The 15,466-nt window shown below is 42.1% G+C and overlaps 1 protein-coding gene across 1 annotated transcript in view; it reads left to right on the plus strand.

Annotated features, from left to right (window-relative positions):
- The window catches only part of DMD (dystrophin), a 2,235,978-nt gene that overhangs the window by 2,126,203 nt on the left and 94,309 nt on the right, over window positions 1–15,466 (plus strand). The window contains exons 65-66 of the mRNA XM_052663429.1: window positions 11,916–12,117; window positions 14,300–14,385. Of these exons, the coding sequence (XP_052519389.1) occupies window positions 11,916–12,117; window positions 14,300–14,385 (288 nt within the window). The remainder of the gene's footprint in view (window positions 1–11,915; window positions 12,118–14,299; window positions 14,386–15,466) is intronic.

The raw sequence follows: 15,466 nt of genomic DNA on the forward strand, positions 1-15,466 counted from the left end.
TAGGGTGAGGAGAGGATGTGAGCAGGGCCAGGTAACTGAGGAGACCTGGGGGAGGCAGGCGAGGGATGCCCGTGGACAGGGCTCCATTTTTGGCGTGAAGGTGGAGGAGAGTTCCTGGGCTGTAGTTAACAGCAGAAAGTCGAGGTCATCCTTACCTCTGTGGCCAGGGAGAGGGCTATTTTGGAAAGCAGCATCTTGGAGCTCAGCATCGGCTGAGTGTTTTAGGGCTGCACCCATCCTCGAGGGGATTTCTCCAGGAGCTGGATGATTCTGTTCCAGGTGGGCAGAGGCCACCTGGGCAAGAGAAATAAGGATCTGATCAAAAGAGGGGGTAAGTGGTTGGAATGCTGTCTGCTCAGTCCATGTTGGGCAGAAGAAGCTGGGAATTCAGGTGGAAGCTGGTTATTAGGAGGTAGTATGGTCAAGTGGCCAACAAACGCTTCAGGGAGGTAAAGGAAGAGATTGTGTGGAAGTGACTGGAAGGCCAAGAAGTTGTGGTCAGACGGCAACAAAGCTCAGCAGTTTTTTGGAAGCAGAACAGGTCAGGTGATTGGCTCTAGGACATGACCATTTGCATAGGTGGTAGAGGTGGACCAGATGTCAGTTTCCCTGCAGCTGAAATAGGAGCTTAGGGAACAGAATGGCTAGAGTGACACACGAGTTATGACGGCCAATATTGAAATCACCCCAAATTGGACCCAAACTGGACCAAACTGAACCTAGTTCATGGCGGAGAGCTGTGAACCCTGGCAACTGAAACTTTGGGAATGAAGGTATCTGACCAGGGGGTCTGCAGAAGCTAGCAGGAAGATGGTCAAGGAGTGTTGTTGGCATGTGATTTTCTGCATGGTGATGGAGAAGACATGGTTTAGAAATAAAATTGTTTGGAAGGAGAGAATAGGCCTGTCCTCTTTATCTTGATCTCTCCAGTGCTCAGCACAAAGCCTGGCACCGAGAAGGGCTTAATCTGTTTTCATGGAATGGATGTGTGAATGAAAGGAGATTTGGGCTTCCATTTCCATATAGGTTAGACTCTGAAGCTGTCACTTTTCAGCTATATAACTGCTATGCTTAAGTGGTTTTTAGAGGACTCCGTGGGCCTATGATTCCCTATGAATGTACCAGAGCTGGAAAGAGGTAATTTGGGGTGGGGGAGTCAGAGGCCAGGTGGATAAAGTCTTCTGCCTCTTTTTCATCTTCTGTCTCTGCCCCATCCCAGAGGTAGTGCCACCCACTGAGAAAGGGACGACTGTGAAATGGCTACTGCAGAGTGCTATGGTGTACAGTCCCGTGAGACCCTAAAAGTTCAGTAGAGATAATATGTTGTGCCAGGTCATACTATGAAAAAGCCCCCAAATTGACTAGATTGGACCACCCTTTCCATACTATTCCTCTCAGATTTAGGCATTATTCAGTTCTCCTGTCAAACAGTCTTTCCATTCATGAATGTGCCTCATTGTCTGTCATCTCACTGTATGTTAAAACTTCCAATAAACATGGGACAAACGGGGGAATCTGATATTATAAAACATTTTGGCCACGAGTGGTTATGACTTCATAACAAAGTTAAGCTCTGAATGTAGAATGTAAAATTTTGACTTTTCAACTACTGTGCAACTCTCGGCACTTCCTTTCTCAGCATTACTTTTCTCATTTTTGAAAAAGATTTAGGCACGGCAAAATGAGGGTGTATTTATCTAAATTAAGTGCTGGATTCTCAGGAGTGGTAGAAGGGTTCCACGTGGAGTGTGAATACAGAATGAAGAGCTCACCTATCCTTTTATTATTGAAAACATGCATGATCGCATTACTTAACTGTTCAGTAGATTATTTCAGAATTTCCTTTTAATTTTAGATATGCTTTGGTTTCCCTTCCGGCCTTTTCATCATTTCTATGTCTGTAAAGCCATGATAAAGAGCTATTGTCTGGGGTCAGAAAACAAAACTTGTCCTGGCTAGCTTTTCCAACCAAAGGTTGTTTCCACTAACTCTTACTTTAATGAAAATTAATGATGTTATCTCAGTGATTTCCTGATGCCAGTTAAGAGTTTGAATTACAGATACCTTAGAAAATATGCCATGCTGCTGCCATTAAGCACTTAGTCTTAATATTTTTTCACTGCACCATCAAAGCTTCAATACTGCAGAAACCTGAATACCACAATGTTATCCGCTATAGAGAGTTTGCTGTTTAAGTCTAGAGCGTCATCATTGGTCTATAATGTCCCCAGTTTGTAATCGGTTTAATGTTGCGTGACCCTGTACTGCCTTTCAAGGCATTGTGAATGAAAATTAAACTTGACAGAAAAGCAGAAACAAAGAGAAAATCTGGGTAAGATGGATTTATAAGCCAGTTCCTATGGCTGATAACCTATTGAAAGTTATAAAGAAGATAATCTGAGTTTTTTCTTTCTCCTACTGTGGTTCTCATGACATCCTATAGGTTTGCGGCGTCTAAAATTAAAAATATAGCCAACTTCTAAGAGCAGAAATAAAAAAAGGCACTTAACAAAACCCGTGTATTTCGTTTATTAGTGTGTGGTGGGTTGGAGAGAGCCCAAACCATAGGGCTAAATATACTGCAGTGGATAAATGTGACAGATACTCTGCAAACAAGAAATAGAGAACAATTTGCTTCTGTTCGGCAACTAAATCACACAGTGGAGAAATTTTCTACTGCCTGGAATTGTCTGAATAGAGGCACAGTTGCCAGACTCATCCTTCCCACAAGATAGCTTAAAAAGGTGCTCCTTCTGGACCCAGGCACCTCACCTTTGGTGAATGTACAGAAAGGTGGCATCAGATAGGGTTTGGTTGCTAAAAACTGAGAGGACCCACCATGTAACATGGCTTACAAATAAATCTACAGTCTCTACAGTCTCCTGTAGGAAAAGGTTACATACAGGCAACAGTGACAGTCAGGATATGCCTCCATGGCCACTGACTGCCTCACAGCATGAGTACCAGAGAGGCCAGTGTAATTATTTGGTCCCTTTTCTGCAAAAAATCTGTTCCCACATACCATGTATTATTGGGTTGACCAAAAAGTTCATTAGGGTTTTCCCAGAAGATGGTTCAGAGAAACCCGAATGAACTTTTTGGATCAGCCCAATATTGGGGGCTTCCCAGGTAGTTCAGCTGGTAAAGAATCTGCCTGCTATGCAGGAGACCCTGATTCGATTCCTGGGTCAGGGAGTTCCCTTGTAGGAGGGATAGGCTACCCATTCCAGTATTCTTGAGCTTCTCTGGTGGATCAGATGGTAAAGAATCCACCTGCAATGTGGGAAACCTGGGTTTGATCCCTGGGTTGGGAAGATCCCCTGAAGAAGGGCATGACAACCCACTCCAGTGTTCTTGCCTGGAGAATCCCCATGGACAGAGGAGCCTGGCAGGCTATAGTCCAGGGGGTTGCAAAGAGCTGGACATGACTGAGCAACTGAGCACAGCACAATATTTTGGAGGAAGCCAAGGTCTCTGTTGTTTCAGAATTCAAAATATCTTGAGGACAGAGCCAAACTCACTTTCTCTGCTTCCGTGGTTTGATAGTACCAGTGCCCAAGGAAGGGGGATACCCATAATAGGAGCCATCTTGGGCTTCCCTGGTGCCTCAGACAGTAAAGAATCCACCTACAATGCAAGAGATGCAGGTTTGATCCCTGTGTCTGGAAGATCCCCTGGAGAAGGACATGGCAACACACTCCAGTATTCTTGCCTGGGAAATCCCATGGACAGAGGAATCTGGTGGGCTATAGTCAGTCCATGTGCTCACAAAGAGTCAGACACAACTGAGCAACTAACACATGTTCTCTCCCACTGTACTCCTGCTTGAAATGTGTCCAGCACCAGGAGTTACTAAGGAAAAGAAGGGTGAGTTCTCAGCCACGATACTTGTGCTGTTAAGGAGAACCTTGGAGGTTCCACTCTCCAGCTATTGTTGCCTCCATTTCTAGTTTCCATCCTTCTCTTTCCTCCTGGATTTGGAGTCACTTGATGTGTTCTTTTTGCACTAGGAGATCTCTTCCATCAATTTCTCTTTTCTCACTCAAAGAAAATTCTGCCTGGCCAGGTAGTCCTCTCCCAACTCCTAATTCTCCTCAGGTTCTTTTATTTTAAGGGCCCCCTGCTCTTTGGTCCACTAGATATGTTGCCGCCATGTGGTAGCATCTTCACTATAGCTGGGAAATAGAATTCAGAGGCAAAAAATGTTGAGTCTCCCAGGCAGATGTCATAGGGATAGTAGTCACTCCAAAAACGGACCTTGGTTTCAAAATGCCACAGAAATGTCAACAGTCATCCATGGCAAATTGCTGGCTTTTCATCTTAGGCCAGTGACATATAAACTTGCTCTATTAAAGACACAGAGACAAGTGTGCCTGACCACAGTTATGGTGTGACAGTGAACCTGATCAGTGGCTCTGGGATTTACTTGTGTTCCTTGAGTGGAAGACACATGGGGGCAGAACAGCTGTCACTAATGGCTGCCTGAATTAAGTTCTCATGAATATTAAGTATTCATGTGTATAATTACTGCCTCTTATGTATTTCATATACAATAAATACTTTGTACTAAGGTGCCTCTGTGCTATTAGGTGTCTCTTCATCCTTCAGTTCCTTCCTATCCCCTTCTGTGTTTAACATAAACATGCTGGTCCTTCCATATTCCCCCAGCACATCTCATAAATCCTACCCATGTCAAACAAACTTCTATACTTGAAACATCTTAAAAGTTTTAACCTATGATTTATAGATTACTTGATTATTTTAAATGGAATTTAAAACTCTCAAAAGGAAATGTATATTCCATCCAGATTATCCATGTAATCTAGACATTTAACGTGGAAGCTTCGATATGAAGCAAATGTATCAGCGATAAATCTGAATGTCTAAGTAACAACAACAAAACAACCAAATTTTTGACTTTTCAATCTCAAGGAAGTAGGCCCACCAAATTCAACCAAATTTTCTTCAATGATCCAAGCATCCCAATTGTCCCTTCACTCATTTGTAGCTCTCCTCACACACTAATGAGGCCAATAGCTTTTTTTAACCCATATATATTGTGACAGATGGGGTATATAGCATCTAAACTTGCTACCACATACCTTTCTACCTTTTATAATCCTTCATCTTTTATAATCCTTCATCTTCACAATGAATGACCATGCAGTGTTCATTCAGATGATGAAACATCAGTATTCTCCAGATATGACTGGGTGAATATCCCCACAGGGTGCTTTCCCACAAAGGTGCTTACTGACAGATATATCCTGTGAAACAGACTCCAAAAGACATGATGCAGTCCACGTCATAGTCAGGACTCCCATCTCTTCACCCAGTGTGTTTGTAGATTAGCCAGCAGTACTGCTCATGTCTTGGCTCTTAAGAGGGGCATGAGTCATAGCCCAAGGGAGCACTGTTGTTGTTCAGTCATTCAGTCGTGTCCGACTCTTTGTGACCGCATGGACTGCAGCACGCCAGGCTTCCCTGTCCTTCACCGTCTCCCGGAGCTTGCTCAAACTCATGTCCATCGAGTCGGTGATGCCATCCAGCCATCTCATCCTCTGTCATCCCCTTCTTCTCCTGCCTTCAGTCTTTCCCAGCCAGGAAGCATATTATTCTCTTATTCTAAGCCTCTTTCTAGGCACCAGCATTTTGTTAGCTTTTCCATTTTTCACACCCATGTGGTGGCTTTCTTCCCCTTCAGCAACAATCTTACCTTTCTTCCTTATTGTTCCATTTTAATCCAGTCTCTCCACCACCCCACCCCCTTCCTCCCCACCCCACAAAGAGTATATTTCCCTGGGCTCGGCCACTGTGCTCGTCCACATTTAGGTGGTAGCAAAATGAGACATGCCTGGACTTTGCCTTGTCCTTCTTTTCCCACTTTTTGATAAGGGCTCCCACTGGTTCCAAAAAGAAAAAGATGGGGCTGTCCTATCCACTAGGCAACAAAGCATGTTTTGCGTTCAGCCCTAGTTAGGTGAGGTGTGAGTAGGGTAATTCAGCCCATGAGTCCTGTGGAACTCTTGCACTCACCTTCCAGCTAGCGGTCATAGTCTATTCTTTCAGGATATTACCAGCCTTTAAGACTCTCAATTGTAGCCCCAGTCCAGGGACTACTAGTGTTGCATTGAAAAAGAAAATTACAGTAAAGTTCCCCACTTGAATTATGTTTCTAATTGTAATTGTTTTCACAGATGTAGCCCATTTATCAAAAGTGCTAGTTCCCAAGTTCCTTTGGCTGGAATTCCACCTGTAGTCCAGAGAGGCTGAAATTCAATGGAAGGAGATTCTGAAATTTTAAAGCTTTTGCTCCTCCTACCAAGGAATTTAGTTTCTAGCAAACTAACCATCAGTTTGCCATCCCCTTCTAATCCATTCTTCTAGCTCCTGGAGTTCAGATTCTACCATTTTCAGATTCCAGTAGAAAGTTGTATTATTGATAACCAATCTCAAAGCCTGTACTACTCCAGACCAAGGGTAGCTTGGCAACCAGCATCAGTGGTTCATTTTCATCCCTTTTATCAGAATCATCTTCTTTTCCTTTGAAAAGAATGTCTTACCCATATTTTCAGCTAAGAATGAGTTGGAGCCTTCTAAACCATCTCAGTTCTTGCACTAATTGCTCTGGGCATGACAGTTAAGCTCAAGAGCTGATGAGGACTCAAAATGAGAGTCCTTACAAATCTACAGTTCATTACAGGAGAAAGGAGAAGCCTACCATGTACCAACAACATTAAAACAGGGCCACGTGTCACAACCACAGGGTGGGGTCTGGAGAGGCCAAGTCCGAGCTCCAAGTGCCCTCTCTCTGTCAGGGCCAGAACAGGATGCACATTCTCTCTTGGATCAAGAACCACCAGTGTGAGCACAGAGCACTTTAGAAACCAGGGCTCACCCATCAGAGTCTCAGCCAGGATTGCTTATAACTGCTGGTGCCCTGGATATCTTCTCCCTACATTTGCTGTTGTTCAGTCTCCCAGTCGTGTCTGACTCTTTGCGACCCCATGGACTGCAGCACGCCAGGCCTCCCTGTCCCTCATTATCTCCTGGGGTTTGCCCAAGTTCATGTTCATTGCATCAGTGATGCTGTCCAGCCATCTCATCCTCTGACACCCTCTTCTCCTTCTGCTCTCAATCTTTCCCAGCATCATGGGCTTTTCCAATGAGATGTCTGTTCACATCAGGTGACAAAAATACCAGAGCTTCAGCTTCAGCATCAGTCCTTCCAGTGACTATTCAGGGTTGATCTCCCTTAAGATTGACTGGTTTGATCTCCTTGCTGTCCAAGGGACTCTCAGAAGCCTTCTCCAACCCCACAATTCGAAGGCATCAATTCTTTGCCATTCTGCCTTGTCTCCCTACATAGCCAGTCCCAAACGCAGTGGCCTCCATGGGCCTCACTGAGACCAGATAAAAATGGCTAATGTTACTGCTAGCAGTAAACAACCGTGATAACCCGTAACCCATGGCTACCCATAAACACAGTGAGTCACTTCTTTTCATTGCTTTGATCAAGGCTCTGCATTGTGGGGCTGGTTTTAGCACAACATACCTTGCCAACCTCAGAGTCTCTGGAATTAACCCTCGCAGCAAAGATAACTACATCAAAGCACATTGACTTTCTCGCTAGGCAAAGATTTTTCTGAGAAGTCCTTCAGCCTGAAGGGTAAGCCGCCTGTGGAAAGATGTGATGTCCACAACAGCCTCCTCTTCCCACAGACACCTTCTTCCCAGGCCAGAAAGTCAGCAGACATGTAGGAGTTACCCACCCTGTCTGTGTCTGTACTACTGAGATTACAGGATTGTTGATATGTTAATACAGGGTATCCAGGTTGACCCACAGGACGAGCCCAGGGTTGTGTTTGTGTGGGCACCGCCAGACTTACTCAAACCAACATTTTAGTGCTTTTTTTCCTCCCTGTATTATTGCTAGTAGAAAAAGGAGGGTAGTTTTCTTTTATGTACAGTCTGGAATGATTACCTCTGCCACCCACCTTTCTTTTCAGTACATGCCCCCACCTGTTGTGCCATAATATCCTGAGCAAGTCTCCTCTTTGGTCTCAATTTTTCCCAACTGCCAATGCTTCTGAAAGGGGCTTTCTAGTTCACAACACTGAGGATTTTGTAAAAGACAAAAAAAAAAAATCCAGCTAAACTCCTCACTTGTGGCATATATAGAAAAGAATGGCGTGGACATTTAAACCTAAGATATTAAGAGGGTGAAAAAGTGAAAGTGTTAGTCATTCAGTTGTGTCCGAATCTTTGGGATTCCATGGACTATAGCCCGCCAGGCTCCTCTGTCCATGGGATTCTCCAGGCAAGAATACTAGAGTGGGTTGCCATGCCCCCTTCCGGGGGATCTTCCCAACCCAGGGATTGAACTCGGATCTCCTGCACTGCTGGCAGATTCTTTACCTTCTGAGCCAGGTGATCAGGCACAACCAGCACCTTGGGAACCATTCATGGGATCTTGTGCTTGAGACCCCACCCCACCCCATCCCCTTCATTTTCTGCTTTTCTTGCTTAGCAAAAAGAACCCTGGAGACCTGGTCATTTTTTGTCTTGCCCCCTCTGTCACCCCCAGACGGTCCCTATGCTTCACTGGCATGCAAACCTCTAGCATCCTCTACTGTCAAAATAATTTTTAAAAGCAAAGGTGTATTAGAACATACTCGGATTTTTTTTTTATAGCTTTAAAATATATTCCCTAATGAATACACTAAAGGAGATATATTCTTCCCCTAAATGGAAATTCCTAGCTTGAGGTAAAAGGATAGTTTCACAGAATTGTGGCTGCTGGTTGCTTGTTGAGGCTTCTGGAAACAACTAATCATTATGTTTAATGTTTCATCAAAAAATGCCAATGTGCTCTCCAAGATGCTCATTTCGCACAGTTAAGTATATGTTTGTGTGGCAATTACATTGCCCCTATTGATTTTCTCACGTCTTTGCAAGTCCGTGGTATCGGCTCTATATACCTCAATAGGAGTCTTTTGCCAGTTATTCCGTGAAAGTGGAGTTCTGTTTGATATGTTAATTTAAGGAAAATGTGTTCTCCAGTCTTCTGTGAGAAGACTGGATCATTCTCGTGTTTAATGACATTTGGTTTTAGCAGAGCGCACTGCACAGTATTTCTCTTCCCAACTATGTCATCTCCTGCTCCTATGATTTTGGAGCAGTTGCTTTGCACCCCTCTGGAGCTATTGATGCTCCTAATTTCCTCTTCTGTGTGTTACCCATTCACCTGCACAGAGAGGAGAGTAGGCCCCATAAAAAGAAAAGAAATGCCACACAGGGAAATTAGACTCTTCATACCGAAGTGAGTCTGACAGATTCTCACTTGTTAGCTCTTATATCCATGGATATAAAGCAAAATATCTATCATGATTAAGGAAAAGTAACAACAACAACAACAAAAAACCAGTAGAAAAACTTCGAACCACTCACTGCTTCCCTCAATATATAAAGAAACATGTTGGGAATATTGGTATTTGGAGGAAGTCTGGTCTTCTCTTCTGCTGATGAAAATGGTGTGCTGATTCAAAACCTGTCCTGAGAGGAAGTCACGCACATAGCAGAGAGCATGAAAGTTGATGTCTTTTGTTTCTGCATCTCGCTCTGGTCTCCCATACAGTCCCCACTCAGCCTTCCCCTCCTCCTGTCCCCCTACCTCTTTGTATTGTTTGGTTTTTTTTAAATCTTTTTTCTTTTTCCTACCTCCCTCCCTTTCAAATCAAGTTATGTTCCTTTCTGCCACTTGAAACACAGTCTCAGCTTCCATGTAAAGAGGTCATTCCTTTATCTTGAGAGTATTTTTAAGCAAAGAGTGGGGAGCTTTGCTTTGATAGGATGAGTGCTCCATCAGTGTATTGTAGGGAGACTGGTCCATGGACATAGACGGCTTTACTCACTGTGATGAAAGACAAAAAAAAAAAAACAACAACAACACTTGCATCCACTATGAGGTCTCTTTATGCTTCCAGGGAAACTTCAAAAGGGTACTATTTTCCTTTTTGAAAAGAGAAAAACGTGCAGTACATAGGTATTAACCCACACAGGTATTAACTACTATTTTGGGGTTTTGTCCTTAACATTTAATTAGAACTAGCCACAAACAGTAACTAGGAAAATGCATTAAAGCCTTAAATTTGCATCTGTTTAGTATGGGGCAGCCTGTTTACTGGCTGGCATGGCTGTGTTTATCTGAAGTTAATTTAGAATTTTGTTGCCTCCTCCCACAGGATGTGTGAGAAATTTACTTAATTATCATTGACTCTCTCTCTCTCTCTCTCTCAAAGGACTGAGAATGCAGACCAGAGCTTAGATGTATAAGGTGTCATAAAAGCAAAGCTGTTGCATTCTCAATTTGGCTAATAAATTGACTTTGGAGAAAAGCATCTTCCTGGGACCCTTGGGAGTAAAGCTTATGATTTGCTGATGTTGGACAGGGTTGAGGTTTTACTTTTGATACATGTTTGTTTTTTGGTATAGCGTTAAATACCACCTTAGATGATGGAAACCTCCACTCCCCACCAAACTTACAAAGTTCTTGTCCTGTGCTGTGCTCAGTTGCTTCAGGCATGTCCAACTCCTTGCAACACCATGGACTGTAGCCCAACAGGCTCCTCTGTAAATGGAATTCTCCAGGCAAGAATACTGGAGTGGGTTGCTATTTCCTTCTCCAGAGGATCTTCCCAACCCAGGAATCAAATTTCACGCATCTCCTGCATGAAATACATAGTAGGTGAAAGGAGAAACAGTGAGCCTTACATCTGAAAACTAGAGATAGGTGACACAGTTATTTAGTTTATCTATAGAAAATTTTAGTGACGTTGAGTATTTTTCACCTAGTGTTAGTGTAGCAAGAGAAATTAGGAGGTGATTGATATTTCAAGGAGAAAAATACTTAATGATTATAAATGCAAAACCAATACAGTATTGTAAAGTAAAATAAAAATAAAAATTAAAAAATAAATAAATAAAATAAGAAATAAATAAATGCATAGCTGGAAATCGAGTTTATACAACCCTAACCATACAGATTAGGAGAAGGCAATGGCACCCCACTCCAGTACTCCTGCCTGGAGGATCCCATGGACAGAGGAGCCTGGTAGGCTGCAGTCCGTGGGGTTGCTAAGAGTCAGACACGACTGAGCGGCTTCACTTTCACTTTTCACTTTCATGCATTGGAGAAGGAAATGGCAACCCACTCCAGTGTTCTTGCCTGGAGAATCCCAGGGACAGGGGAGCCTGGTGGGCAGCCGTCTATGGGGTCGCACAGAGTTGGACACGACTGAAGCGACTTAGCAGCAGCAGCAACCATACCGATTAATCAAACTGACCTTCTCTGATACTAATACAAGAAAGTACTGTTAGGAACCTTTGAAAATCTCTAGTAAAACAGTTCCCCCCCATGATTCGGGTGGAAATGACTCTGTTCCTATAGAACACTATGGGTCCCTTTAACTCCCCAAAATGGCCCAATAGTTCCAACATAGGTACTATCTCTTCACTCACTTCTTCACCCATTGCCAGTGAGACTTCAGAACAACCTCTGAGCTTGTGAGTAAGTGAAAGTCGCTCAGTCGTGTCTGACTCTTTGCGACCCCATGGACTATACAGTCCATGGAATTCTCTAGGCCAGAATACTGGAGTAGGTAGGCTTTCCCTTCTCCAGGGGATCTTCCCGACCCAAGGATCTAACCGGGGTCTCTTGCATTGCAGGTTGATTCTTTACCTTACTCATCAAACTCATAGCCAAGGGATGGGAAGAAGACATTTCAATAAGAGAGGGTAGGGTTCGGGTTTGGTGTTTACTAAAGGGTACAAGACCGTCCTACTAGGATTGTCAGAAACAGTGACAGAAGGGTTTTCCCCTTGAAATGACCGATGATGTTCTGTGTCTCTTGCAGTGGATCTTTTGAGCCTGTCAGCCGCATGTGATGCCTTGGACCAGCACAACCTCAAGCAAAACGACCAGCCCATGGACATCCTGCAGATCATTAACTGTTTGACCACTATTTATGACCGCCTGGAGCAAGAGCACAACAATCTGGTCAACGTCCCTCTCTGCGTGGATATGTGTCTCAATTGGCTGCTGAATGTTTATGATACGTACGTATGGCAGGCTTTCTCCAGACTCTACCATGGGAGGCTTAGTTTACAGAATGGTGATGGTGTAATTAGCTTCACAGCAGGGCTTTGGTCTAGAGAAATATGGTCCTCAGGATGAAAGTTTCATGAAGCCGTGTGACCAAATGCTATCCCTGTGATTAATCATTTTTGCATTTAATGGAACCCCCAAAAATGTTTTGATATGCTGGGAGGTAAGGAACTAGGATGTAGATTGCACTCAGATTAGAAAGCAGACGAAACCTCAAGATACTCATTTTTCCAGTAGTAGGATGAGTCAGCGTGTAGCCGTTGGTTCTTGCCCTTGCTAGCCTGTGTATCTTGAATTCCTCCACCCTCTTTGAGTGCGGCTCCTTCTACCCAAAGAGATGCGCTCCCTGAGGTGTGACACTCCTGTCCCCAGCTCCAAATAGTGTTAGCTGATACTCAAAGAGATTTTTGTAGAGTGTGAATAGTTATGCAAAAAAAAAAAAAAGAAAGAAAGAAAGAAGACAAGCCCTTAATGCAGCAAATTCAGATCCTCAAACCGAGGAATTCTGTTTGTTTTTGTTTTGTCTCATATATAGATAAATAAAGATTGACGAAGTTTTAGTTTGGCACCTCCATTCATCCCTCTATCTGAGAGAGTGCTTGTTTTTATCTTTGGGATTGCCCCCCTCCCCAGTTTTGTCTTGAGCTTAATAAAGACAACTGAGGAAGGTAGCAGCAGGAATTGGTCTTAATTTCAACTGAATTCTTCTTAGACATCAAACTCATTATATGCCTGATTTCACATGTCAGCAAGAACATATTCCGCATTTAGAAATCTGGAAAGCTTTTCTGAAAGGAGTCGCATAGCAACTATTTTAGTTTTGCCTTTGCTGTAGATTTCTACCACCTCCTGGATTAAAATGTATACCTTTTTTTTCTTTGTTATTTTGCTAAGATAGTGCTTGTTAAATTCCAAGGCTATTGAATTCCCGTCATTATCTACCAAGCTCTTGATCATGTCAGATTTTAATTGCAGATTATACTTACATTTGCTTTGAGAAGGGTTTCTATTCAGGTCTTCCCTCAAATATATTTCAGCACCCATTTTCTTTGCAGATGATGTACGAATGAATTCTGAGTATATGACTTCCCTTCTCTATGCCTGAAAATTATTTGGGGACAATGTTAACTCCTTGAAGACCTGAGTTACTGTATAAAATTTGTGAAACTTTTGATTTACCTTTTTAAATAGGGAAAATGGTAAAAACTTTCCAGTGATAATACTTTTTCATGAATGTATTTAGGACCCAGGATTTCTGTTTGACTAATGTATTTAGTAAATTGTACCAGTTGCAAGCTGAGCATATTGTTCACTAAAAGTAACCACTCTTGAGACCTACCCTTTGCTTATTCTATAGACTTTTATTTGAACCAGGATATATGGTTCAGTTGTTTTTCATAACAAAATAAAATGATCAAAAAACAGGTTTTACAAAATGAAAAACTTGTGCTTTCCCCATGGATAAAATGAACTTGTTAATAAATTTGTCATGTGGAATGGTTTGTATGTAAAGTAAAAGCATATGTATGTTAAAACATTGTTATAGCAATAGGATGTGTTAAAATTGCTCCTTAAGATCATCTGTTCCAATGCCCTCTAATAGATTGTGTCATATTTTTTCTTGTAGAGATAAGTGTTCATATTTTATACTATGTGTCTTGTGGCCTGAAGTGACTAATTTTCTTCTCAGTAAGAAGCAGTCTGATGAAAAGCTAAATGAGTGTTGAAGAGGGCAGAACAGTTAGTTGCTGGCAATTTTTTGGCTTCAGTAACCAAAGTGGGTAAATTGCTTAGCACATACTAGTAATTCTTCCCCTTATCTACTTAAACCCAGGTGGCTCTCCAAAGATAAATAAAAGAATCTTTTTCTTATTTTATGTAGAGAAATGCTTACCATTCGAGTAAGGTCTTTTAGAAACTGAAAACTTGGTAAATGTTCACCGGTCAAGTTGGTCAGATTTCCATTTCATTCTAGGTCATCAGCCAAATAGATAATGAACTCAGAAACATTAATGATCTTAAAACAATGGTCAATAGAGTTCCCACATCCAAGTTTTTTTCCCCTTAACTAAGAAGTGTTTATCTTTCAAGAAAGTGTCAGTAATTGTTTTCTGCTTTGATTATTCATAATAGGGGACGAACAGGGAGGATCCGGGTCCTGTCTTTTAAAACTGGCATCATTTCTCTGTGTAAAGCGCATTTGGAAGACAAGTACAGATGTAAGTCATGTGTACCCTTTTATTAATGTTGGCTAATTATCCCAGAACTAGATGGGGAATGACACAGTGTTCTTCGTTGACAGCAGGTTCCTCGTGTAAGATGTAAAATTACTCTTAGACAGGCATAAAATTTGGTTTGTGCCGTTCTCTGTCAGACATGAAATTGTAGGTATTTAAGTAGAGAACGAGGATTAGCTTCTCCAGTACGAGTATTATTTTACATTACATCGACTTTGTCTGAATAAAACACATGTTCCTCGGGGATAAAGTCTGATTTCCTAACCCCTTTGTCCAAGTCAGAAAAAATAAATGTGAAGGTTTAATCCATGCACATGCCTCATCTTTGGATTCTTATTTAAAGAGTACTATCTGGCATTCATGTTCAACAAACCTTGTTTATTTTATAATCATCTTACTGTGAATTGTACTGACATATCCAATTCTGTGATGTGATTAACGTTTTATTATTTGAGAGACAGCTTGCCATTTCTTACAGGATAACTATCACCTTACAGAATTTCCTTTTGATTAGCTGTTGGGCTCTTCTGTGTAAAATTTGTAAATCCAAATTAAAAGCAAATGCTAGCAGAGGGATGGTTGAGGTGACGAAGCAACCGTTCATTCCCATTGTGAAGGCATGTACTTGTTTTTCCCCTTTAAATGCTCATGAGAAATCTTTTCAGTAGGAATATTAAACAAACCTAGTATATCTTGTCTTTTCTCTTTTCCCCTAAGGCCTAGCCACATAGGGATGTGGAGATGTGCTGAGCTTAAGGATAGGCAGAAGATAAAAGAGATTGAATTCCTCCAAAGCCATTCTGTGTCCTACTGCTCATTTCCCCCCTAGGAGTAAACCACAGAATACACAAGCTCTTTTAGCTCTCACTTTTATGTACTTTCCACTTGAGTTTTTCTCATCCTAAGAACCCAAGAAAAAAAGAACAGCTTTCGTTAGCTGTTTGAAAATATGTTTTGGATGAAACAGAATATTTCTGTGGGCTTTCGTCCTTTAAATATTGTAGCTACTTGTTGTAGGTTAGCTTTTACTCTAAGCTTGCTAATGGTAAAGTACCAGCACATC

This window comes from Budorcas taxicolor, chromosome X (genome assembly GCF_023091745.1).
Source record: "Budorcas taxicolor isolate Tak-1 chromosome X, Takin1.1, whole genome shotgun sequence".
Classification (NCBI taxonomy): Eukaryota; Metazoa; Chordata; class Mammalia; order Artiodactyla; family Bovidae; genus Budorcas; species Budorcas taxicolor.